This window comes from Armigeres subalbatus, chromosome 2 (assembly GCF_024139115.2).
Source record: "Armigeres subalbatus isolate Guangzhou_Male chromosome 2, GZ_Asu_2, whole genome shotgun sequence".
Classification (NCBI taxonomy): Eukaryota; Metazoa; Arthropoda; class Insecta; order Diptera; family Culicidae; genus Armigeres; species Armigeres subalbatus.
Genome location: NC_085140.1, coordinates 143,514,657 through 143,540,272, shown reverse-complemented (window position 1 = coordinate 143,540,272; position 25,616 = coordinate 143,514,657). Strand labels below are relative to the sequence as shown.

The following is a 25,616-nucleotide window of genomic DNA, read 5'->3' as shown; positions in this document are numbered from 1 at the left end:
GAGTTTTCTCAGATCATGGCAAATGTTAGATTGGACCAAATGAAATGTTTGTCTAGAATTATTCGTGTTGACGGTGTAATTCAACTTTTGCTCGGTTTTCATCCGCGAGTAAAACATTGAGAAATGTCAAAAGCTGCATGCCGACCTAAAATATTTTCTTCTCGGGTTTCCCCTTCTGTTGTGTTGTCTGATGATGTTTCCATTATAATCATTGATCATTTTCGTTTTTTCGTAAAATTTGGTGTCGGCCGTCGCGAGTTCAATTTCCTTAGAAAATGTTCTGTAATTGAACAAAAAGTACGAAAAATATCACCTTATCGACTCTAGATTGTCTTCTTCTGTTTGAAGAATAGATACTCGTTACTATTGGAGCACAAGAACGGCTCGATTGCGAGAAAAGTGGTGGCTGAAAGAAGAAAGTTCTTGCGACGAATAGAAAAAAGGAACATGACATCACATTCCATTTCTCATCCCAGCTGAATCAAGATCGATGATAGTGTTGATGATGTGGTAGCGCGACGTACTCGCTTGGGGGTGGAAGGCTTGAGCCGACCGAATAATCATTGAACAAGGATTATTTTTTGTTTACATTTTTGAGGCGCTAAGAACAAGATCATAAAGTGGGCCTGTTTAATAGCTGTACGCTGGCTTTCAAAGTGGCTTAGGATTAAAAGCGGGATATTCAGTAAATAGTATTTTTCATACCGGAGAATACAGACTTCTTCAATATGCCAGAAAGGAACAACGTTGATTGGTCTCGGTAAGTTTGAATATTTCTTTATTCAGTCTATTCAAAGCGAAGTGTTTTCCCTGAATTATAGATAAGCCTGAAGGATGTCAATAGTTGCCCCTTAAAATATTTAGTTTTAATCCGTGGGTAGTACATGTCCAGATGCTACTCTTATACATATCGGTAACATTGCTGTCGTATGTAGCCACAGACCCTTTTGTTAGGCGAAAGCAATACATCCTACAACCACACAACAACCAATATCTATTCTTTCTAACAATCGTAACGGTGACAAAAACTGCAATACTTTTAAAAGCATTTTAATTTAATTACAAAAATAATGTTTAAATAATTACTGTTCCATTGCTTTTCTTTCAATCGGGGCTTAAGTTTAGAACTCATCGCAAAAATTTTTTTTAGCCTTTAGTGGAACAGATAACAGATACGTTTTCGACCTCAGCAGTAAGGGCGTCTTCAGTGTCTCGTGACCCTAAAGACGGCCTTACTGTTGTGGTCAAAATACGTAACTAATACAAACTCATCTTATGACAAGTACATTATTTTTTTTTTGCACGTTTCAGGTACGGATTAGGAAATGACGACTCATCCCCAACCGAAAGAGCTCGAACAAGAGGAAACGTCGGCGGGTTTGTCGATTTGGGCAACGAGTATGACTACGGTGCGGGTGGACATCATGCATCCGGTCGGGATGAGATTTTTGCCGAAGATCAAGGCGACAAGCCGTGGTGGAGAAGCAACTTTTTCATTTCACAACCGGTGCTATTTGGCACGTGGGATGGAGTTTTCACGTCTTGTTTAATCAACATTTTCGGCGTTATTGTGTTCCTGCGATCTGGCTGGATTGTGGCAGAGGCTGGTATAATGCATGCAGTATTGATAATTTTCTGCGCCGTTGCGATTGCCCTGGTGTCGGTGCTGTCGGCGGTAGGGATCTGTGAACGTTGTCGAGTGGAGAGTGGAGGGGTTTATTTTTTGATAGCTCACACGTTAGGATCCAGATTTGGAGGATCTCTTGGAATGTTGTATTGCTTTGGACAGGCGGTAGGATGCGCGCTAAATGTGCTTGGTTTCGGAGAATCCATGGCAGGACTGGTCGGACTGGAGGGCAACAAATGGGCAATTCGGCTGTTTGCCATTGCGGCAGTTTTGCTTCTGGGAGTCATTAATGTGGCCGGAGTAAAGTGGGTGGTCAAATTACAATTTGCTTTATTGATTATTCTACTTGTATCAGCATTAAACTTTATGGTGGGCAGTTTTACTGGGGAAGACCCAGAAAATGGCTTCGACGGATGGGGTCAAGGAAATATGGCTTACAATCTTTGGCCAAAATATAGTGAAGGCACGACGTGGTTTACAGTTTTCGGAGTATTCTTCCCCACTATAACTGGTATTCTGTCTGGAATTAACATGAGTGGAGATCTTCGAGCACCATCTACTGATATTCCGAATGGTACGTTAGCTGCACTGAGTACTTCGACATTCCTGTACATGGTATTCATTTTATTCCTGGGAGCAACATGTCAGAGAGATACCCTTTTAACAAACTTTATGATTGCTGTGAAGGTGTCAGCCGTGCCGTTTCTGCTTCTTGCTGGAATCTACGTCTCTAGTATGTCGTCTTGCTTAGGGGCGATGTACGGCACTCCTCGTGTATTGCAAAGCATTGCAAATGAGAACGTCATTCCCGGAATCGGTAAACTCGGTAAGGGTCGCGGGCCAAACAAAGTACCCCTTTATGCAATGGCAGTAGTGGCCACAGTAACTACGGCGTTCATCATTGTTGGCGACATTAATACGCTTGCTCCGATTGTGACCATGCCTTTCTTACTGACATATGCGTGCATTGATTATTCTTACTTCGCCCTGGCACAAACTTTCGATATTCAAAATATACGAGAAGAAAGGTTCAGAATACAAGCACAGAGCCCATTGTACGAAACAAGAAACTATGGAACAACGGGTGACTATCAGGAAAATAATGATCTTGATCAGCTTTTCCCAGAGCGAACAAGGCACAAAAATCTATCAGTAAGTTTTTGTTTCATATCAACCTTGTGGCAAGCATGACGAAATGCATTTATTTTTCCATAGAGTCCAGCTAATTCACCGCACCATGTGCCTTTGAATACTACTGCCAACAGGACTACACATTCCTTGGCAAATGGAGGAACTAGTGGTGGAGCTTACCCGAACGGAGGTTTATCTAACAGTACTTCGATAAACAGTGAAGTAATTTTTCGTGATGGAACCGGCAATGGCAGCACCGTTGGAACCAATTCTCTGTCCGAGGCGGATGATGAACCGATCGCACCGATAAGACCACCGATTCACTCGAAAACGAAAAATTGGTACTCGGGATTCTGCAATCGATGGGCTTCGTTGATGGGGGTAAGCGTTTTTCTATATTGGGTCGTTACAAATCTTTTCCTTCAAATATATAAAAATGAGTTGAGGTTTCTCTGATGTGAAGTATAAAGACCCAGGTTGCTGTTTTGTCAATAACTCTGGGATGCAACGAACGATCGGGCCAATTTTTAAACTAGACTGCAACTTATTAAAAGCAAATCGAATAATGCCAAGTTATTACCATTAAGTTAAGATTATTATTTCTTTTTTAGGCTGGAGTGAAAGTTTTCGTGATGTTTCTAGTGAACTGGGTTTTTGCCCTAATTTGTATGGGAACAGTATTCGTACTGTGGTTCTATGTCGGTACGGCGAACCCTGCAGTAAAACCTGGTTTGGCACATGAATTCCGGTTTTTTGTGTGGCTTAAAAATGCCGTTTTCAGATGTTTTGGGTAAAGTACAGCGATATTAGATACATATTGTACCATAAACTGTACGAAATTTCTTTTGCAGGAAACGAGTTCATGATTACGAACAGGTGGTAGTTACCCCCTCGTGCCCGAACGTCCCGTTGTCGTCCGCACAGTTAAACGAAGAGAACGAAGACTTTGCTTCTCGACGAAGATATCATCAGTCAGCCGTTGTACAGGGCCACTATGTGGACGACGTGTGAGCCTGATTTGGAGGCCCTTGTGAACAAGAAGCTGAACTAATTTGACTACCTATAAACTGCTGAGAGGCATCAACACACAAAACATAACAACACTGAACAATACTTAACACATTTGGTAGATAGCAACGCTGAATAGAATATTTGTACATTTATATACAAAACACACTATCGTCGAACGACCACCAAAGCGAACTGAAATAGTCTGAATGACGTGGTCAAAAAATTTTTTGTATAATCAAAACACAAGTCAAGAAAAAAGTGTTGATAATTGGAGAAAATACGCGCAATCTTCGAGCAATAAGTGTAAAAATAATAAAACTTTTGTCTCTGTTGTAATATGTACATAACTATGTCTACGTTAGTAATGCACCGATTTATTTTACTAAATTATTTATCAAGAAGTTTATTTATAACTTATCCACTACCAGTGTACATTGAACGCAACTTGGTTGAGATTTGCAGCTGACTTAGTTTAGACTTTAACTTAATTCGATCCAATACTAATTTTAATATTATGACTGTTCTGACAATTACAAAAGCGCGTCGTGTAAGTCTGGAACGAGCGATGTGATAAACCCAATAAAGCATGAAAAGCATTTTTACTTGAAGTGAATTAACCCATGCGAAATGATCGACCTTAGCGCACTCCGCTTTAGAATAGGCTGCATCTATTTTGGGCCTTCAGTATCTCATACTCGGAAAGTTTCATTCCTATTTTAATTTGCAATCAATTAGCATTAAATTATTCTTGTACATGTTGTTTGTTGTTAGTCATATGAGAAATAATGTCCATTTATATTTACGTAAAGTTGGGTTCTACACTATTTTCCAGATTATGTTCTATCTCCAGAATTTACCGTCCCCCAGAAAATTAAATATGTCTAGATGAAAACTATTTCATTTTCTTGATTTCTTACGAAACATCATCGCGAGACTATGGGTATAAATACTCTGTAATAGTGAGTAATGTAAATCTGGTCATAACGTCAGGCTCGGTTTAATACTGAAGCTGATAATATGACGTCCCACCCCCGCGGGAGCGCTGAAAAGCGCATTGAGACTGAAGCCAGTTAAGTCTCAATCATGGTTCTGGCAGCACGCGTTATAAATAATAGACTTTGCTTTAGTTATTGGTATATTTTGAATGCGAGGGCTGGGAGTCGAGACATTCTACTCTCTTAGTACGGCCGGGTAACACCGATCTGAAATAGCGAGTGTGCTAATGGCTAGGCTGTATTTCGTCCCCTAAAACCGTTGCGGCCGTCAGATGATTCATAATGATACATAATCCTGAGGCCCAAATTGGATACCACGGTATGTACCCGACAGAAAAAAGCTTTCCTCTATCAGGTAAGGGAATTAGTTTTGAAGAAAAATGCCTGTATCCTACGGATTTTTTTCTTTTTTATTCTTTATTGTGTAGCATTGGACAGGCCTATTATCATGAACAGGCCTAGCATGCATGTGTCAAATGACAGATCCTGTCAGTCATCGTGAGTATACACCTGTCAAACCGAGTTATTTCTGCGGAAAGGGGAACGCAAAAAGATATGCTTGTTTGCCAGTCTCTTTCAATTTGTTAACCCTTTATAAGGCAGACGAATCTAAACAATAAATTAACAAAAACAACAATAGGACACAATGTTGACATGGTATTAAACTCAAATGTATGTTTGTTATACATTAAACAGTTCAGAAACATTGAAAAATTGGTGGCAATATAGTTGCCACTGCCCGGCAAGCGGTAAAACAGACAACAACAAAAATATAAAAAGATTTTTAAAAATTTGGTTTTACGTAGAACCAGTCAAATCAAGGTACGTTACATTTTTTGGTGAAGAGTCCTAGTCAGAAAACGCACTATATGTGAAAAAAAAATTTTCGCGTTTTTTCTCCCAAGGGGGGACCCTTGGGAAAAAAACACAATTTCGTCAAAAATACAAAAACCAAATACACAGAAAGGCAAAACTTTTTTCACGCTAATCACGTAGTAATCTAACACAGGAGATTCAAAATATTTGATACCAACGGGAAAAAATATATCTTTGTCGTTTTTTTAACAAATTATAACTGAAAATCGTTCTTCCACTCGAAACTTACGATCTGTTCGTAAAAAAAACTGTTCTCAAATTGACATTTCAATTTTTTATGGCTCAAATTCATCTGGGGTGTTACTAGGAAGCAAATAAAGTCACTACATGTGATATAATAAGTAGAGCTCTTGTTAATAAATAGAAAAACATATTATTTGTTGATGGCAATATAGTTGCCACTGCCTTATAAAGGGTTAAGAGAAGTAGTTTCTTATACTAAAGACACACTGGTGGTACAAGTACCACGGTCAGCGATGGAAAGCGAACGAATATGATCCGATTCGCAGTTTATTCTAAACTGTACAGATCGCGATCTGTACAGTCTACGAACAACATTGAGTGCCCATCTTTCAAGATTGAGTGTTATTCCTTGGTGACTCGCACATAACAAAATATTGCAAGATTGAGTCTTGCTCTGAGAAGTGAGTTACTCTAGCCGCTCTACCTACGAACAAATTGTGACAACCATTTGCTCCTAGAGCGTGAGTGTCTTACTGTTTTTTTTCGCATGACTACACACAGGACGTCGAGCGCGCTTGCTTAACTATGTGCACTGTAGATTGAAGCCCCTCAACTAATTATTTAACGTTGTGTGTAGTTTGTTCCCATTTTATTTCTTATAAGCGAAATTTCATGTAGTTTCGAGAAACTTCGGTAGTTAAATACTTTTTAAAAACTTGAAAACCCCCACATCAAGGAAGAAGCAATGTCTTGCAATTTGAAGGCAAAATTCTTCCTGAGTTGCTTTCAATCTAAATGCGAACTCGGTGCGTTGGATTGGGATTTAGCATTTTTTCAGCATGGCAGCATGAAAAAGCAAAATGATGCCGAAATTGTACCTCTGTAAATGCCATTGATATAGGAATATATTATCCGAGGACAAATTTATATAGTCAAAGTTAACGATTATAGTACATTTTTTCGCAACATTTAGTAAGTAATAATTGAATAATGAAGATTAACATACGAAAGATCATACTCACTGGTGAAGCAAGATTGTCACCAAGCATGCTGTAGTTCTCAAAGACAGCGTTCTTGCGCCACGTTGTGATCTTTCAAATAACAATAATTGACGCCGCCAGTGGTCTTACTTCATTGCTAGATTAATGCAACGAAAATATAAACACAAAAAATACACTTTGCTTTTTGTTGAATTCATTTACAGACGACAAAATGATTGATATAGTTAATACATGTTTGTTATGGATAAATTTATTAATCTGCAATAATATTTTTTCTGTTTCATTTGCGATGAAAATCATCCCACATTAGGTTTTATTTTTAAAATAGGATTCGAGATATTATGTAAATAGTTCCTATGCATATAATAAGTTATTCTCAGTACACTGAAAAACTATGTATATTTTAACTTCTTCTATATGGTCGGGGTTCAGCCAAAACGCACCAAGCGCCAACGAAAAATTACGTATTTTTCTACCCAAACTTTCGATCGCAAATCGTATCGGACATACCTTAATCCAATAAATGAGGATATCCTATTGCAAATGTACGCTTGAATTGATATGAATCGATTTTCGTTGTCCTTGTACGAACAAAATATCACAAGTCAGTCAAAAAGCCGTTTGGTGAGTTTTGGCTGAAGCCCGACCATATATAAAAATGAATTAACCCTTAAAGGCGCAAGGCGATTTTTTTAGAAATCGTCGGAAGTATTTTTAGCGTAAACTACCATTAAAATTATTAACATTAAACGTATTTTCGGTTTGTTGTTTTAAAACAACATTGCGCATTTAAGGGTTAACATTTCTTTGACGTAATATATAAGTCACAAAGGGATGGACCGATTTACAATATTTCCTCACTAATCGATTCGTCTTGGGATCAACTATGTTTAAACATACTGATACTTGTTTAATTTGACGGTTGGAAGATTGTCAAAATACAACAGTTTCATGAGTTCTGAAGAAAAACTGGCAGGAAAATGCATATTTTCCAAAAAATATTGATCAGTTTCAACAGCGAAGGAAGATAGAGGATAAATCTCCTGTTAGAGCTGATTAAACCTTCGAAAATTGCTTTACATTGGAGTTATGCGTGAAACTGGCCAAATTAGGAACATGGACAAAACTGGTACACTTACCCAATTCATGTATCTAAAATCTAGTTATGTAATAGATCTGTGTGGCATTATTGGCACTATTTTAATACAGGTTTGTTGTATTAATAATTTTTCATTCAAATTTCTAACATTATGGTACTATTACAATTAGCCCTTGGTCCGTGATGAACTTATAGCTAATACAAAATTACGACTATGAAGGAAAAAAATAGCCCTAGGAACTTGTTTTGCGATTTGTTAAACATAAATTTTAATATTCTTTAGAATGACTTAAAGTTTTCACTAAGATTCGTAACAGTTTCTGAGGTATTAACTCTCTACAACTCAAATTTTTGTTTTCGCTATGAGAGCCAGTTACACTTACAAGTTACAACCTTTGCACTCCAGCAGCACCGGTCAGTAGTCAATATCTACTAGTCGCTGCCTGTATAGTGTTTGGCAGCTCCATCAGTTTGATTACCACAGCTATGACCTAAACAGTGTAACACTTCGTGTAACTTCGATCTTCGTGTAGGCCGCATACGATCGCGGAAACATCACTATTTTGCTTTCTAAAATCGACCTAAACACGTTTTGGGCAATACAAATTTTCAATTCGATTTCATTAATTTCACATTTTATTGTTTAATAATAAAATAATTTCTTGAATCTATTCTTCTTTCTTACTATATACTGGATTTTGTTTTTACACGATTTACATTTTCTCAATTTTCCACTCATCTCAAATATTTAACGCATATTAATAATCATGTGATTTTTCTTTGATTTATTCAGGATCTGTAGGAACATGTTGCGGGCAGCAGGGACTATGTCCAAGGGCTTGACGATCCCTCCCCAGGCCATCTGCGAGTTGTGGGGCTTGCCTAGGATGTGGTGGGGTTTGACAGTGGGCCCTGTTAAACCTCTATAAAAAGCTGCATGTATCCGCAAGTAGGCCTCACCAAAGCGACCGTGTGCCGCTCAAAGCGCACAAGCCCAAGTCCTGGTGTTAGGTGGGACGCTAAACAGCCCTGACACGACGGCCCTCCGACGAGACAGGAGGTTTGCGCAGGCCCAATAAGCCGCCTAGAAAACCAATCATTACGAACAATATAAGAGATAATGCGACTCGATATAATCGGCAAAGACCTAGGCGACGAATACAGGATCACGATTGGAAGCTTGGAACATGGAACTGCAAGTCGCTAGGTTTCGCAGGTTGCGACAGGATGATCTACGATGAATTACATCCCCGCAACTTCGACGTCGTGGCGCTGCAGGAGATTTGCTGGACAGGACAGAAAGTGTGGAAAAGCGGGCATCGAGCGGCTACCTTCTACCAAAGCTGTGGCACCACCAACGAGCTGGGAACCGGCTTCATAGTGCTGGGTAAGATGCGCCAACGCGTGATTGGGTGGCAGCCAATCAACGCAAGGATGTGCAAGCTGAGGATTAAAGGCCGTTTCTTTAACTATAGCATCATCAACGTGCACTGCCCACACGAAGGGAGACCCGACGACGAGAAAGAAGCGTTCTACGCACAGCTGGAGCAGACATACGATGGATGCCCACTGCGGGACGTTAAAATCGTCATCGGTGACATGAACGCACAGGTAGGAAGGGAGGAAATGTATAGACCGGTCATCGGACCGGATAGTCTGCACACCGTATCGAATGACAACGGCCAACGATGCATAAACTTCGCAGCCTCCCGCAGAATGGTAGTCCGAAGCACCTTCTTTCCCCGCAAAAATATCCACAAGGCCACATGGAGATCACCTAACCAAGAAACGGAAAACCAAATCGATCACGTTCTAATCGACGGTAAATTCTTCTCCGACATCACGAATGTCCGCACTTACCGCAGTGCGAATATTGAATCCGACCACTACCTCGTTGCAGTATGCCTGCGCTCAAAACTCTCGACGGTGTACAACACGCGTCGAAGTCGGACGCCGCGGCTTAACATTGGGCGGCTACAAGACGGTAGACTAGCCCAAGAATACGCGCAGCAGCTGGAAGTGGCACTTCCAACGGAAGAGCAGCTAGGCGCAGCGTCTCTTGAAGATGGCTGGAGAGATATTCGATCCGCCATTGGTAGCACCGCAACCGCTGCACTAGGCACGGTGCCCCCGGATCAGAGAAACGACTGGTATGACGGCGAATGTGAGCAGTTAGTGGAAGAGAAGAATGCAGCATGGGCGAGATTGCTGCAACACCGCACGAGGGCGAACGAGGCACGATATAAACAGGCGCGGAACAGACAAAACTCGATTTTCCGGAGGAAAAAGCGCCAGCAGGAAGATCGAGACCGTGAAGAAACGGAGCAACTGTACCGCGCTAATAACACACGAAAGTTCTATGAGAAGTTAAACCGTTCACGTAAGGGCCATGTGCCACAGCCTGATATGTGTAAGGACATAAACGGGACCTTCTTACGAACGAGCGTGAGGTGATCCAAAGGTGGCGGCAGCACTACGAAGAGCACCTGAATGGCGATGTGGCAGACGAAGATGGCGGTATGGTGATGGACCTGGGAGAACGCGCGCAGGACATAATTCTACCGGCTCCGGATCTCCAGGAAATCCAGGAGGAGATTGGCCGGCTGAAGAACAACAAAGCCCCTGGGGTTGACCAACTACCAGGAGAGCTATTTAAACACGGTGGTGAGGCACTGGCTAGAGCGCTGCACTGGGTCATTACCAAGATTTGGGAGGAGGAAGTTTTGCCGCAGGAGTGGATGGAAGGTGTCGTGTGTCCCATCCACAAAAAGGGCGATAAGCTGGATTGTAGCAACTACCGCGCAATCACATTGCTGAACGCCGCCTACAAGGTACTCTCCCAAATTTTATGCCGCCGACTAACACCAATTGGAAGAGAGTTCGTGGGGCAGTACCAGGCGGGATTTATGGGTGAACGCTCTACCACAGACCAGGTGTTCGCCATACGTCAGGTATTGCAGAAATGCCAATCATCGACTTCAAAGCCGCATATGATACAATCGATCGGGACCAGCTATGGCAGCTAATGCACGAACACGGTTTTCCGGATAAACTGACACGATTGATCAAAGCGACGATGGATCGGGTGATGTGCGTAGTTCGAGTTTCAGGGGCATTCTCGAGTCCCTTCGAAACCCGCAGAGGGTTACGGCAAGGTGATGGTCTTTCGTGTTTGCTATTCAACATCGCTTTGGAAGGGGTAATACGAAGAGCAGGGATTAACACGAGTGGTACAATTTTCAATAAGTCCGTCCAGCTATTTGGTTTCGCCGACGACATAGATATTATGGCACGTAACTTTGAGAAGATGGAGGAAGCCTACATCAGACTGAAGAAGGGAAGCTAAGCGGATCGGACTAGTCATCAACACGTCGAAGACGAAGTACATGATAGGAAGAGGTTCAAGAGAAGACAATGTGAGCCACCCACCGCGAGTTTGCATCGGTGGCGACGAAATCGAGGTGGTAGAAGAATTTGTGTACTTGGGCTCACTGGTGACTGCCGAAAATGACACCAGCAGAGAAATTCGGAGACGCATAGTGGCTGGAAATCGTACGTACTTTGGACTCCGCAAGACGCTCCGATCGAATAGAGTTCGCCGCCGTACCAAACTGACAATCTACAAAACGCTAATTAGACCGGTAGTCCTCTACGGACACGAGACCTGGACGATGCTCGTGGAGGACCAACGCGCACTTGGAGTTTTCGAAAGGAAAGTGCTGCGTACCATCTATGGTGGGGTGCAGATGGCGGACGGTACGTGGAGGAGGCGAATGAACCACGAACTGCATCAGCTGTTGGGAGAACCATCCATCGTTCACACCGCGAAAATCGGACGACTGCGATGGGCCGGGCACGTAGCCAGAATGTCGGACAGTAACCCGGTGAAAATGGTTCTCGACAACGATCCGACGGGCACAAGAAGGCGAGGTGCGCAGCGGGCAAGGTGGATCGATCAGGTGGAAGATGACTTGCGGACCCTCCGCAGACTGCGTGGTTGGCGACGTGTAGCCATGGACCGAGCCGAATGGAGAAGACTCTTATATACCGCACAGGCCACTTCGGCCTTAGTCTGAATAAATAATAAAATAATAATAGGAACATGTTGCGAGCGTTTTGGTGGTAAATTAAAGCCACACGATCAAAAATACGAGCGAAAAAAAAATCGTTGAAAAACAGAATCCTGTGTACTATGTACAAATATTTCACTCTTCAAATGTATACGATATAAAACAAGGAGGAACAAAAAAAATCATTATTTTTTATTTAATGTGTAGAATTTCGAAAACTGAAAGGACCCCGGCTAAATTAAGAGTGTCCGTTTTTGGCCCAATGTCATCCCGAACGACGGTACATCGTCATTTGAAATGCTGCACCTGCCTCAATCCTGACAACGAAATTGGCAACTATTTGAGAAGTGTAAATAATATGAAACCTAGAGAAGAAACTTATTTTTAAAGAAAGGCTATGAAAATATAAAGCTAAATGATGCTACCAAATTGAACAAAATGAACCTACCAACAATAACATAATGTCCTTGAACAAGTGTATTCCCCTTATATGGGAAATCGACTTGTTAAATCGATTAAAAAAATTGCAACTTATTCCAATTTTTAAGGAGGAAACCTCGTTATAACTTTTGAATGAAAACTGGGTACTGCATTTTTTGAATTTTTTGCTGCTGCATGCTGGTGTGGCGATTTGTGTACGTCACAAAACCAAAGTTGTAACAAACTCACGTGCATGCCAAATTGTTTTCTGCTGCGAATTTTTGCTATTGAATATATCCCGTATCAATATTCAGTTTTGCTTATTATTACGAAAAATGTTCCTTGAACTAGCAGTATTTTTTATCCCGAAATCCGGGATAAGAAAAAGTATCGGGAAATGAACTCTCTGAGTTTCACTATTTCAACAACTTCATTTAGTTAATGCAACTAATAGAACAATGTTTGAATTCTCTAAATGTCAGTTAATCGTTAAAAACAGTACGCAAGAATCACGCGGACGCGCACCCTGAATCCCACCCACGTATTTTCAGCGCGCGCCCGCGTAGTTCCGACATGCGGTATTCCAGACTAAAAAGACATTCAGAGAATTTAAACATCCTTCTATTTGCTCCGTAAAAAAGGATAAGAACGTGTCGTTCTGCATGTGAGCGAGCAGCCGCGCAATCGAAAACGCGTGTCCGATTTGCAGGGAAGAATCACGATCATTGCAGCAATGATCGTGATTTGATTCCATTTGCTCGTAAGTTGTACATGTTCCGATCAACTTGATGTCTACAACTGCACACATTGAGAGTAACGGCTTTTTGCGTGCTCTCACAATAAACTTTGAGTCGCATGAGTTACAAGCTGTGAGTGTAGACGACACCGATTCTCGTAAATCTTGCTCTCCTGAGATCATGGTAGCTCACTACCCGAAACGCTCCACACGAATAAGGGTGGAGAGCGCAAAAGCATAGCTTACTGACGACGATGCTTATGGATCTCACATAAGCTGTGTACATGTTCGTTGGTCGCTAGAAGCGATTTTTTGACATCGCTGACCACGGTTATATACCCTAGTACATATTGTACCATGGTTTTCCACGTTGTACCAGCATGGTACAAGGTGACACACTAGTGGTACAACTTGTACCATGGTACGAATACCACCAGTGTGTCATTAGTATTAGATACGATCTCGCCGATTTGATTTGATTGTTAATGGATTAATCAAGTGTGTGATTGGCGATAAACTTAAATACACTAATAAAGAACTTCTGAGTTTTTTTTTCAAAACAAGTTCATTTTGAAACTAAATGTTATAATGTTTAACTGTTTTTTTATTACAATAGTTCGAATTATCAAGAACACGTATTCGTACAGTTCTTTAAATGTGCAATGGATTGGAAAGTGTTACAGAAATTTTCTAGTTTGTTGATGGCTAGTGTTGGCTACGAGGTTGGCAAAGTTTTTCAACTATCCTTTGGGAAAATTTAAGGTGCAATTTGTGATGGGACTTACGAAGAGAAAATGTAATGTCATCTGCATTCAGCCAAACGCTACCACGAACTATGTATCTAGCATCTTGAATACAATATTCTGAATTACCTTTGATCATCGAAGATTTCTCCCTTTTGAAGAGTATTCGAATATAACCGTGATGCCTGATATTCTATAGTTATGAATGTGTTTTACTCCGATATGAAAACCATTGTGAAACATAAAAACACTTTCGCGAATTGGAAACACTTATAGCGCTATGAAAAGTCGGTCAACTGTAATAAGAAGAAGAATAAAAGACAAAACTATGGAAAGGAAGAATCGTTTTTGCATGCGTTGTCTAGGGGAGCGACAGAGTTCAATAAAGAGAGCTTGATTGGTATAGCTGAAGATGAATCACAGTGCTGCGCGGTGAATGTTCGCATTCAAGTGTTTCTTCCTCTGCGTTGGTGGAACGCACGCAAGTAGAACGGTGTTATTGTGGATCAGAATGATCACAATTCTGCGTGGTGGGACGCCCGCAAGAAGAACGGTGTTATTGTGGATCGGAATGATCACAATTCTGCGTGGTGGGACGCCCGCATTCAAGTGTTTCTTCCTCTGCGTTGGTGGGACGCCCGCAAGAAGAATGGTGTTATTGTAGATCAGAATGATCACAATTCTGCGTGGTGGGACGCCCGCATTCAAGTGTTTCTTCCTCTGCGTTGATGGGACGCCCGCAAGAAGAATGGTGTTATTGTGGATCAGAATGAACACAATTCTGCGTGGTGGGACGCCCGCATTCAAGTGTTTCTTCCTCTGCGTTGGTGGGACGCCCGCAAGAAGAACGGTGTTATTGTGGATCAGAATGAACACAATTCTGCGTGGTGGGACGCCCGCATTCAAGTGTTTCTTCCTCTGCGTTGGTGGGACGCCCGCAAGAAGAATGGTGTTATTGTGGATCAGAATGATCACAATTCTGCGTGGTGAGACGCCCGTATTCAAGTGCTTCTTCCTCTGCGTTGGTGGGACGCCCGCAAGAAGAACGGTGTTATTGTGGATCAGAATGATCATAATTCTGCGTGGTGGGACGCCCGCATTCAAGTGTTTCTTCCTCTGCGTTGGTGGGACGCCCGCAAGAAGAACGGTGTTATTGTGGATCAGAATGATCACAATTCTGCGTGGTGGGACGCCCGCATTCAAGTGTTTCTTCCTCTGCGTTGGTGGGACGCCCGCAAGAAGAATGGTGTTATCGCAGACAGACGTTCAAGCTCGATCAATCAACATGTGTAAAAAACATGGCGACCATGTTAGCAAGTGGCAATAAGCAACCAGGTGGCGCCACTGAGCCAACAGAGCAGATGTCAAAAGTTTGTTTTGTTTTGATTTTGTTTTTTTGCACTTTTCAAAATAAGCACTGTTTCAAATGGGCCGGAAGTGTGAATTTTATTTTTGTGGAAATCATCAAGGTATTCCAGGGAAACTAGGAAAGGTCTCTTTCTACAGTTTTCCCAAAAACCAGGCACTGTAAGTAGTATCTCGTTATTGCTAACTTATTTATGCCAATTTAATGCAATCGTTAGATGTTCCCTTTGGGTGGAGTCCTGCAATTCTCCAGAAGCTTCAGACGCTTTCAAAAGCCAGGGATATCACGCTTTCCTAAACAAAAAACTTTGCTCTGATCATTTTTCATTGAGCTCTTTCCGGGATTCGACAAATAAAAATAAAGGGTGAGATACACGAATCAGTGAAATTTTATGAAGAATAACACATCAATGTAGTATCATTTCCGTTTCCACAGCCTAGTAGCTGGTGCTGTTCCCTCTTCACGCGCAAAAATCGGTTTTGAAAACCTTTCCGAAGATGTTCCGAAGAATGTTGTCGATGGTCGTGATTTCAGCTCAGAACCAAATGAAACGACTATTGAGTTCATCGATGGAGATGATGATTTCGCCAGATGGTTTCAATCAACGCAATCTAAACTATCTCCTGAAAAGGAACGAGACTCCAGAACTATTGTGCAAGATCAACTTCACGGTGTTATGGAGATCCGACCTGATAATCATACCGGTACCGAAGATGAGGCGCCGCCGTTCGGTCAGTTCAGCGACAACCCAAATAAAAACATACCTCCTGTAGTATCATCCGAAACGTCGCTACGTCAAAGCCTTAAATCAAGGGAACTAACCATAAAACTGCTCAAACAAAATATGAAATCTATTCGGCGCCAAATGTTCGTCCAAGACCAAACCAGCAAACGTAGATTGAATGCTTCCAACCGGTATAAAAAGCTGTTCTTTTCCTTGCGCAAAGAAATAACCGTTCTTAAAAAGAAGAAAAACGACAACAAAAAACTTGGAGAACAAGCCAGAAGAAATCTGATAATCCTTGATACTTTAAAAAATGCAATGCGCCACCCAAAAGCTCGACGATATCAACCAGAAACCAAAAAGTTTGCTTCTGGAGCATATCTAAGTGGACCACGAACTTATAGATTCGTTCGAAGATCAAAAAACTTTATTCTACCCCATAAAAGCACAGTTTACGGGTACAATAAGAGTATCCGCATTCTTCCCGGTTTGAACAAAACCATTCTTATGCGAATGAAGTGTAAAGCTCGATTCATTAAGCCTAAGAGAGATAAGTTGGTCATGGTTTGCTTGGATGGGATGTCTGTCAAACCTGAATTAACGTATTGTGCAAAATCAGACATATTCTATGGATTTCCATTTGATGGCACTGAACGTAAAATTGAAAAAAATAATCCTCAGAGACTGGCAACTGAAGCGGTGGTAATGATGACATCCGGAATATACAGTCGATTCAAACAGGTAACTAAACTCGTTTGACGTATTATTAAAAAAAATTCCAAAAACTAAACCAGTTACTTGTAGCCTGTAGGATATTTACTTGCACATAACAGCCTTGGAAGTCACGTGCAGATGAAATTTGTTGAGAAGAGTGTTATGGCAATCAGAAAGATCGGGCTGATACCAATAGCCCTTGTGATGGATCAGTGCACAACGAATCAAAAAATGATCCGTGAAGCTGGCGCCACCCATGCCGATCCTCTAATCAACATAGGCGGTGAAGATATTGCCGTTCTATACGACACGCCTCATCTGTTGAAAAACACGCGGAATGCTTTATTAAAGCACAATGCAGTGTTCGAAGGTGGAATAGCTTCTTTTCAGCATATAAAAGAATTATATGACACTGACGTAACTTCTTCTCTACGGCTGGTTCCAAAATTGAATCACAAATGTATAACATTACCACCTTTCACAAAAATGAACGTACCTCTGGCGTACGTGTTACGTTAAGTGAATCAACATCAATCGCGATAAAACATTATGTTGAAACAGAGGAACTGTGTGGTGAAGCTTTACAAACAGCAGCATTTGTTGAATTCCACGACAAACTTTTCGACACCTTCAACTCAAAAGAACGCTACGCGGCCTCAATCGGAAAAGTTAGTTTTCTTAAATAATTATCTAACGATACTAACTATACTTTCTATGTATTTGTGTCTCTTGTTAGCCATACAGAACGCCAATCACCGAAAATTCTTTCCACGTCGATTTTCTTAGGCACGCAAAGGAAATTCTTGGTAATATGTATTACACCACAAATGAATGCTTCGATATTAGAAAAGTAAGATGCTTTAAAAATTTAGAGGTTTTTTTTTTCAATAATACATTTTTCTAGGCGAAAGAAGAAGCGAAGAAGCTAACAGCTGCCCAAAGAATCCCTGCTTACCTAAAAGGTTTCATAGGCAATATCAACGCACTTTTGTGGATATGGGAAAAATTGAGAACCAAATATGCCTGTAACTACATGTGCACGAATTCATTCTGCCAGGATTGTTTGAAAATTTTTTCTGAGATTCGAAGACGTTGTGGATTTAACGATGCTCCTAATACATTCCAGTTTAGCAGCGCATTCAAATATGCTATGTTAACTGTCGCAAACGAGGTCTTCGATGAAGGTAAAAATTGTGAAAACGACGGTCGGCAGCCAATGCTCAACGAGGAGGATCTCGTGGAAACGGATACACATATTGAAGAATCACCCTCATTCAAAAACGAGCCGCTAGATCAGAACATCCCTTTGATAGCTCAGAAAAAGGATCTAAATGCTTTGGTTTACATCCTTGGAATTGCCATTTCCAAATTGTCACACGAAAAATGCCGTGCGGAATTGAAGGCAGTGCAAGATGTTGAGTACTTGAACAATGAGGACTATTCATTTTCAAAACTAAAGGCTCAAACAAGAGATATGCATATGCCCAATAATACCCTCTATTCTATCGGATTACTAGCGTTTGCTGCTTTCAAACAAAAATTCAGGAAATTTTTATTCGAAAACAGAAAGAATGTTAAAACGCGCCTAAAACAGTGTATTATATACGAGTCACTCGGAAAATCAATTTGCAGGCCATGCTTCAACAGGCTAATTGATTTTATTTTCAATACGCTCATTCAATCTTTCTTGCGAGAAAATAGAATCAGAAACAAAGTGGCTGAAAATAACAAACGTAAAATGAAGCGTAATCGAAAAGCTATCCGTATGAATTTGCCCCAGGAATAAATTCGATGTATTCAAAAGTCGAAGAGTCAATAAATATTTAGAGTTACGATTCAATTCTTTTTTAATTGTAATCTGCAAAACAGACAGTTTTTATTTCATTGATCGTACTAAATTACACGTATGATAAAAAAAAATGTGAAGCCCTTCGTTGGGCGGGAAATAATGACGAGCGTCGAGACCGCATCGTGCTCTCGTGCTGTGCGGTTCTTTCTCTCTTTGCGGAAGGAAGTTTTTAATACTACCCGAAGCTATTTTAATTTCAACGGTGCTTCTTAGCGCTATTTGTACCCACTGATCCCGTTACGATCTTTGCAAGGACCCGTGCCTTCGTTTTACGTTGGACCCGTTTGCGGAAGTAAAATTCCGACAAGCGGTGGTAATCCTGCAGGGACACCGTTCTGGGAAAAAACCTCTTAGAAGGTCACGTCTCCACGCTCAGCAATGAGTATTAACAAAAACAAGAGGGGGAGTCTCTGAATTCTCCACTTCCTTCAAAGAAACAAGGTTTCAAGACCGTCCTGCCCAAGCGCGGAAAAAATAGAAGGAAGCTGGAGAATTCAGATATTCCTTCTAACTCTAATATCGGAAATAATTCTTCTCCAATCGAACTGAGCAATCAGTTCGATTTGATTAATGATGAATTTGAGCAAATCGAATCTACCTCTAGCCCAGGTGATTCGATACATGCGAAAAGCAAAGGATTCCGCCAATTGTGGTATCTGTTGCCGAGTTTTCTGGCTTCCGGAATGAGATTTTGAGTAACCTTCAGGGGATCAAGGTTTCATTTCAGATTGCTAGAAGGGTGACTGCCGCGTTTTGCCGGGATCCTTTGACGATCGCAAACGTCTTCTTCACTATTTAACTGAGAAGCGCCATAAATTCTTCACATACGACGACAAAACTGAGCGATTGTTCAAAGTCGTCTTGAAAGGTCTCCCCAGTGATGACAAATCACTGGATGAGATTAAAATTGAAATTTCTCAATTACTTGGATTTTCACCAGTCCAAGTAATTAAGATGAAAAAGAAATCCCATTCTGGTACTTCCCAGAGGGGCATTTCTCAAGAATTTTATTTAGTTCATTTTAACAAAAGTGAACTAAATAATATGAAAAGTTTGGAAAAGGCCTGTATTATGTCTCATGTCCGTGTTACATGGGAACATTTCCGCAGGCCTGGGGAAATTTCCAAAACCCTACCCAGTGCCGTAAGTGCCAAAAGTGGGGTCATGGAACCAAACATTGTCACATGGATGCTAAATGCATGATTTGTGGTGGAACCTCTCACGCCAAGGACGCATGTCCTGTGAGAGAAGATTCCAATAAATTTAAGTGCGCAAACTGTGGGGCAATCATAAATCCAATTTCTGGGAATGTCCTTCACGCAAAAAGTTTTGAATTCCCGTGCAAAATTGATGACGGGAAATTCCAATCGGATCCCAGATTCGACGGGTAGAAATTTTTCAAACGCTCAAATTTCGAAACCGGTTACCGGTCGAGCAATTCATACCCACCACAATTCACAAACAAATTTTGCCGCTCGTCAACGGGTAGCAAGCACTTCAGTAAATTCCAATTTTTCGAATGTACCTACGTATGCAAATATCGCTACTGGTAGACAAAATTTCTCTTCTCAAAATGAGGTTTATACCCATGTCCCAACGGAAAATAACGGTCATGTTGCCGATTCAGGTAGCATGACTGCTTCCGCTTTCGATTTTTTAACTGAACAATTGCATCACATGATTGATGCAATGTTCAAAGCAAATACCATTCCTGAAGCTGTTCAGGTTGGTATAAAGTACACACAAAAAATTGTTATCGGACTCCGTTTCATATAATTGTGTGAAAGTTCTAAATTGGAATGCCCGCGCTCTAAAGGGTAAGGAAGATGAATTATTCAACTTCCTTTCAGTTCATAATGTGCATATTGCCATTATAACTGAAACGTATTTAAAACCAGGACTCTCCATTAAAAGAGATCCAAACTATTTTATCTACAGAAATGATCGTCTTGACAGCGCCTGTGGTGGGGTCGCCATTGTCATTAATAGACGTATCCAACATAAATTATTTTCTTCGTTTGAAACCAAAGTTTTGAAACCTTGGGAGTTTCTGTTGAAACAAATTTTGGACAATTTTCCTTCATTGCAGCCTACTTGCCTTTTCAATGCAATGGGCAGCAAAAGAATTTGTTGAAAGCTGATCTTCAAATTCTGACTCGCAACAAATCAAAATTCTTCGTAATTGGTGACTTCAATGCCAAACACCGTTCATGGAATAATGCTCAAAGCAATTCCAATGGTAAAATTTTATTTGAAGATTGTTCTGCGGGATATTATACTATTCAATATCCCAATGGACCAACTTGTTTTTCTTCCAGTCGAAATCCTTCTACAATTGATTTAGTTTTAACGGATTCAAGTCAGCTGTGTGGCCAATTGGTAACTCATGCTGACTTTGACTCTGATCACCTTCCTGTGACATTTGAAATCTCACAAGAAGCCATTTATAATCCAATCAGCTCTACTTTTAATTATCATAGAGCTGATTGGGATTTATATAAAACGTATATCGATAGGAATTTTGATGTTGATATTCCTCTCGATACCAAAAGTGATATTGATAATGCTCTCGTATCTTTGACAAATTTAATTGTCGAAGCCAGAGGCATTGCAATTCCGAAATGTGAAGTTAAATTCAACTCCATTATTATTGACGACGATCTTCAGCTACTGATCCGTCTTAAAAATGTGAGAAGAAGGCAATACCAAAGAACTCGCGATCCCGCGTTGAAAGTTATTTGGCGAGATTTGCAAAATGAAATTAAAAAACGTTTCGCTATTCTGAGAAATACCAACTTTGAGAATAATGTCTCGAAGTTGGATCCCAGTTCGAAACCCTTTTGGAAATTAACAAAATTCTTAAAAACCTCAAAAGCCAATTCCAGCGCTTAAAGAGGGAAATAAAATTTTATTAACAAATGGCGAAAAGGCTCAAAAACTTGCTCAGCAGTTCGAGAGTGCCCATAATTTTAGTCTAGGTCTCACTAGTCCAATTGAGGATCAGGTTACACGGAGCTTCGAAGACATTCTCAATCAAGAGAATGTTTTTGACCCTTCGTTGGGAACCAATTTGGATGAAGTGAGATCTATTACTAAAAAATTTAAAAATATGAAAGCCCCGGGTGATGATGGTATTTTCTACATACTTATCAAAAAACTTCCTGAGAGCTCTTTATCCTTTTTGGTTAATTTATTTAACAAATGTTTTCAATTGGCATACTTTCCAGATAAATGGAAAAACGCCAAAGTTGTTCCAATTTTGAAGCCGGACAAAAATCCAGCTGAGGCTCCTAGTTATCGCCCAATCAGTTTGCTTTCTTCAATAAGCAAACTGTTTGAAAAGATTATTTTAAATAGAATGATGGTTCATATTAATGACAATTCTATTTTTGCTGATGAGCAGTTTGGTTTTCGCCATGGGCATTCAACCACTCATCAGTTATTAAGAGTTACGAACTTAATTCGGCTCAACAAATCTGAAGGATATTCGACTGGAGTTGCTCTTCTTGATATAGAGAAAGCATTTGACAGTGTTTGGCATGAAGGTTTGATTGTAAAATTGATGAATTTTAATTTTCCTCTGTACATCATTAAACTGATCCAAAATTATTTATCAGATCGCTCGCTGCAGGTAAACTATCAGAATACTAAATCTGATAGATTACCTGTAAGGGCTAGTGTCCCCAAGGCAGCATACTGGGGCCCACATTGTATAACATTTTACTTCTGACTTACCTGATTTACCACCAGGGTGTCAAAATCTTTGTTTGCAGATGACACGGGCCTTTCAGCCAAAGGGCGAAGCCTTCGTGTCATTTGTAGTAGATTGCAAAAAGTTTGGATATTTTCTCCACTTACTTGCAAAATGGAAAATTTCCCTGAATGCTTCCAAAACTCAGCTTATAATTTTCCCACATAAGCCGAGAGCTTCTTATTTGAAACCTTCTAGCAGACATATTGTCACTATGAATGGGGTTCCAATTAATTGGTCTAGCGAAGCTAAATATTTAGGACTTCTGCTAGATCAAAATTAACTTTTAAAAATCACATTGAAGGCCTTCAAGCCAAATGTAACAAATATATTAAGTGCCTATATCCACTTATAAACAGAAAATCAAAACTTTGTCTTAAGAACAAACTTTTGATTTACAAACAAATGTTTAGACCTGCCATGTTGTATGCTGTGCCAATATGGACTAGTTGCTGCAATACCAGAAAGAAGGCACTCCAGAGGATTCAAAATAAAATTTTGAAAATGATTCTGAATTTGCCTCCGTGGTATAGTACCAATGAACTTCATAGAATTTCTAATATTGAGACATTGCAACAAATGTCCAACAAAATAATTTCCAATTTTAGACAAAAATCGTTGCAATCTTCTATTGCAACGATTAACTCCTTGTACCCTTAGTATAAAATAGGTTAAGTTTAGTTTAAGTTGAAAACATTGTAATTCCTACATGGTTCAATTCAACCAGAGGAAAAATTCTAACTGCCAGAGGCAATTGAAATGTATTTATAATAACTAAAAGCGTAACATAGCAAATAAGGATGATAGTGTTAAGAAAACACGGAACACCTAGTCTAAGAGATGAATGCATGTATTAGATAATTAGCAAATAAAATTAGTTAAAAAAAAAAAAAAAATAAAAAAAAAAAAATGACGAGCGTCTAGACTGCACGTTTTGTTTTTCTTTTCCAACGACGAAATACTCTCGCGAGCTCTCACGTAGGTGCCGCCCAACGTCTTTTACAATTGAGCCTGCAATTAAGAAAAAAGGGAAGTCAGTTTGCCTCTGCGTAACAAGAAAAACAAACAACGAATACTAGATCCTTATCCTAGTTTAACTTGTACAGTAACACCAGGATAATAATACAGGCTTAAAATATCTTCTTGGGCTATCTGAAACAGCATTTGTAACCTGGATGTACTATAAAATATTACTTCAGTTGGGAGAGAAGTCCATTTAATACTTGCATGCAGCAACATATTATTGCTCTCGCGCGGAATCGTTTGGGTCAATCAACACTACACATTGCCCCCAGTACGCTGTAAGTGTATGTTCTGTAGGTATATAGAATCTAGTTGATTCTAAGCCAAACAACTGATTTTAGTATCAAGAAAAAATACAGTGAAGTGATTCAAATGGGGCACTGAACAAAAGTTATTCTACACACATTACTAGACCATTTTCAAACTAGTAGTCACTAACGCTGTTCCAGTATTTTGATGGCAATCGGTCAATTCAACTAAGTTCTCGAAAACAACTTGCTACATACCTGCAAAGTTAAACCACCAATTTAATTGGTTCGTGATAAGAAGCTTCCACGGAATAATTATTGTCCACTTCCACCTATAGTCCCTGATGCTTCTTCCTATGTTTGTGGCCGGTGCCTTTTTAAACGGTGTTTTCCGCTGAACTTTGCCTGAAGTCGATTTGGTTTGCGTAAAACACAACCTGAAAAGGGAATGCTGCGTTAGTATAATTTTTAGCTCGTAATGCTTTGGGTTTTCTCTATTGTAACACTTAACTACACTGTATTTCATTACTATACTTACGTTAAAACATATGTGGAGTGAAATATTGGATATTTCCGAGATATTTCAAGCGAAAGCACACACTGAAGGAACGAATGAGGAACGAATGACTCCGGTGCGAACGATTGTTATTGTTTTGCTTTTTCGATCGGTGGGTGGTAAATAGGGTGGTGGATGAGACGGCGAGTGAATCTGTCAGTTTTCATGTAGCAATAAGTTGCATAGGCGGCGCTAGTATCCAAGGTGATTTCAACGTATTTTAATTTGAAAATTTACACAAGAAAAACGAAAATGTTTATATGAACATAAACGTCTGTCTGCGGTGTTATTATGGATCGGAGGGATCACAATTCTGCATGGTGGCACGCCCGCATTCAAGTGTTTCTTCCTCTGCGTTGGTGGGACGCCCGCAAGAAGAACGGTGTTATTGTGGATCAGAATGAACACAATTCTGCGTGGTGGGACGCCCGCATTCAAGTGTTTCTTCCTCTGCGTTGGTGGGACGCCCGCAAGAAGAATGGTGTTATTGTAGATCAGAATGATCACAATTCTGCGTGGTGGGACGCCCGCATTCAAGTGTTTCTTGCTCTGCGTTGGTGGGACGCCCGCAAGAAGAACGGTGTTATTGTGGATCAGAATGAACACAATTCTGCGTGGTGGGACGCCCGCATTCAAGTGTTTCTTCCTCTGCGTTGGTGGGACGCCCGCAAGAAGAACGGTGTTATTGTGGATCAGAATGAACACAATTCTGCGTGGTGGGACGCCCGCATTCAAGTGTTTCTTCCTCTGCGTTGGTGGGACGCCCGCAAGAAGAACGGTGTTATTGTGGATCAGAATGATCACAATTCTGCGTGGTGGGACGCCCGCATTCAAAAGTTTCTTGCTCTGCGTTGGTGGGACGCCCGCAAGAAGAACGGTGTTATTGTTGATCGGAGTGATCACAGTTCAGCCAAGCAAGAGTCTCTTGCTTAGCGATGGTCGATGGCCTAAAAGTAGTTTGGTGTTGTGGATCCGAAAGGTCACAGATGCACAAGAGGATTGATGCGATATTAGATTTTCGGCCATGATTTGGAGCTGTTCATCGTGTTTTCTTAGTAACGGTATCTGATTTTTGTTGCTGGTTGTTTCACAAATGTGAAACCACAGTGGATTAGACGTGTGTTCGAAAAAAGCAGAAGTAGTGGTAGTGATTTGAAGTACACGTGAAATGTTACTTCATGAGTTGTGAGTACAATTGCGAGTCGAGACGCCCACTGCATGGGAGTTCCTTGAGAGTGGTTTCCCATATTTATGTGAGCCACCATTTTAGTGTGTTCTTCGATTATGAAATGAGATGCACGCAATACAATGGAGTGCCGGGAATGATTGTTTGCTTTTGTATCATGATGAGAGCGTAACCGGATGATACATAATATGTCGTAGGTGTTATGTTAGAAGACAAGGGTTAATGCATTTTTTTTTTGGAGAAGAGGGGAGATGTGTGGCATTGGACAGGCATATTATCATGAACAGGCCTAGCATGCATGTGTCAA

The 25,616-nt window shown here is 40.6% G+C and overlaps 3 protein-coding genes and 1 long non-coding RNA gene across 4 annotated transcripts; 3 read left to right on the top strand and 1 right to left on the bottom strand.

Annotated features, from left to right (window-relative positions):
* The first annotated feature begins 205 nt into the window (after positions 1-205).
* LOC134210929 (solute carrier family 12 member 8) lies at positions 206-4,524 on the top strand. The gene is made up of 5 exons (XM_062687369.1): positions 206-760; positions 1,312-2,779; positions 2,843-3,139; positions 3,370-3,548; positions 3,610-4,524. The coding sequence occupies exons 1-5, from the start codon at positions 729-731 to the stop codon at positions 3,767-3,769; spliced, it is 2,136 nt and encodes a 711-aa protein (XP_062543353.1). The 5' UTR covers positions 206-728; the 3' UTR covers positions 3,770-4,524.
* A 970-nt stretch (positions 4,525-5,494) lies between these two features.
* Positions 5,495-14,081, top strand: LOC134209286 (uncharacterized). The gene is made up of 3 exons (XM_062685282.1): positions 5,495-5,586; positions 8,717-10,277; positions 14,054-14,081. Exons 2-3 carry the CDS (start codon positions 9,151-9,153, stop codon positions 14,079-14,081), a joined length of 1,155 nt encoding a protein of 384 aa, XP_062541266.1. The 5' UTR covers positions 5,495-5,586; positions 8,717-9,150.
* A 1,237-nt stretch (positions 14,082-15,318) lies between these two features.
* On the top strand, positions 15,319-17,215 carry LOC134209285 (uncharacterized). Its single transcript, XM_062685281.1, has 4 exons — positions 15,319-15,419; positions 15,476-15,622; positions 15,694-16,173; positions 16,816-17,215. Exons 1-4 carry the CDS (start codon positions 15,319-15,321, stop codon positions 17,213-17,215), a joined length of 1,128 nt encoding a protein of 375 aa, XP_062541265.1.
* A 5,996-nt stretch (positions 17,216-23,211) lies between these two features.
* Positions 23,212-24,212, bottom strand: LOC134215214 (uncharacterized). Its single transcript, XR_009980074.1, has 3 exons — positions 24,106-24,212; positions 23,826-24,004; positions 23,212-23,307 (listed from the first exon to the last, which is right to left on the bottom strand). It is a non-coding gene; the product is annotated as an uncharacterized LOC134215214 (long non-coding RNA).
* Between the last annotated feature and the right edge of the window lie 1,404 nt (positions 24,213-25,616).

What these genes read in the sequence shown, in the direction of transcription:
- LOC134209286 (XM_062685282.1), top strand. Translation starts at nt 9,151, where the DNA reads ATGATCTACGATGAATTACATCCCCGCAACTTCGACGTCGTGGCGCTG. An exon ending in CGCGCTAATAACACACGAAA is followed by an intron (nt 10,278 to 14,053) that starts GTTCTATGAGAA and finishes TCCCTTTTGAAG; the next exon opens with AGTATTCGAATATAACCGTG.
- LOC134210929 (XM_062687369.1), top strand. Translation starts at nt 729, where the DNA reads ATGCCAGAAAGGAACAACGTTGATTGGTCTCG. An exon ending in GATGGGCTTCGTTGATGGGG is followed by an intron (nt 3,140 to 3,369) that starts GTAAGCGTTTTT and finishes TTTCTTTTTTAG; the next exon opens with GCTGGAGTGAAAGTTTTCGT. An exon ending in GCCGTTTTCAGATGTTTTGG is followed by an intron (nt 3,549 to 3,609) that starts GTAAAGTACAGC and finishes TTTCTTTTGCAG; the next exon opens with GAAACGAGTTCATGATTACG.
- LOC134209285 (XM_062685281.1), top strand. Translation starts at nt 15,319, where the DNA reads ATGGGCCGGAAGTGTGAATTTTATTTTTGTGGAAATCATCAAGGTATT. An exon ending in TTTCCCAAAAACCAGGCACT is followed by an intron (nt 15,420 to 15,475) that starts GTAAGTAGTATC and finishes TGCAATCGTTAG; the next exon opens with ATGTTCCCTTTGGGTGGAGT. An exon ending in TCGACAAATAAAAATAAAGG is followed by an intron (nt 15,623 to 15,693) that starts GTGAGATACACG and finishes CCGTTTCCACAG; the next exon opens with CCTAGTAGCTGGTGCTGTTC.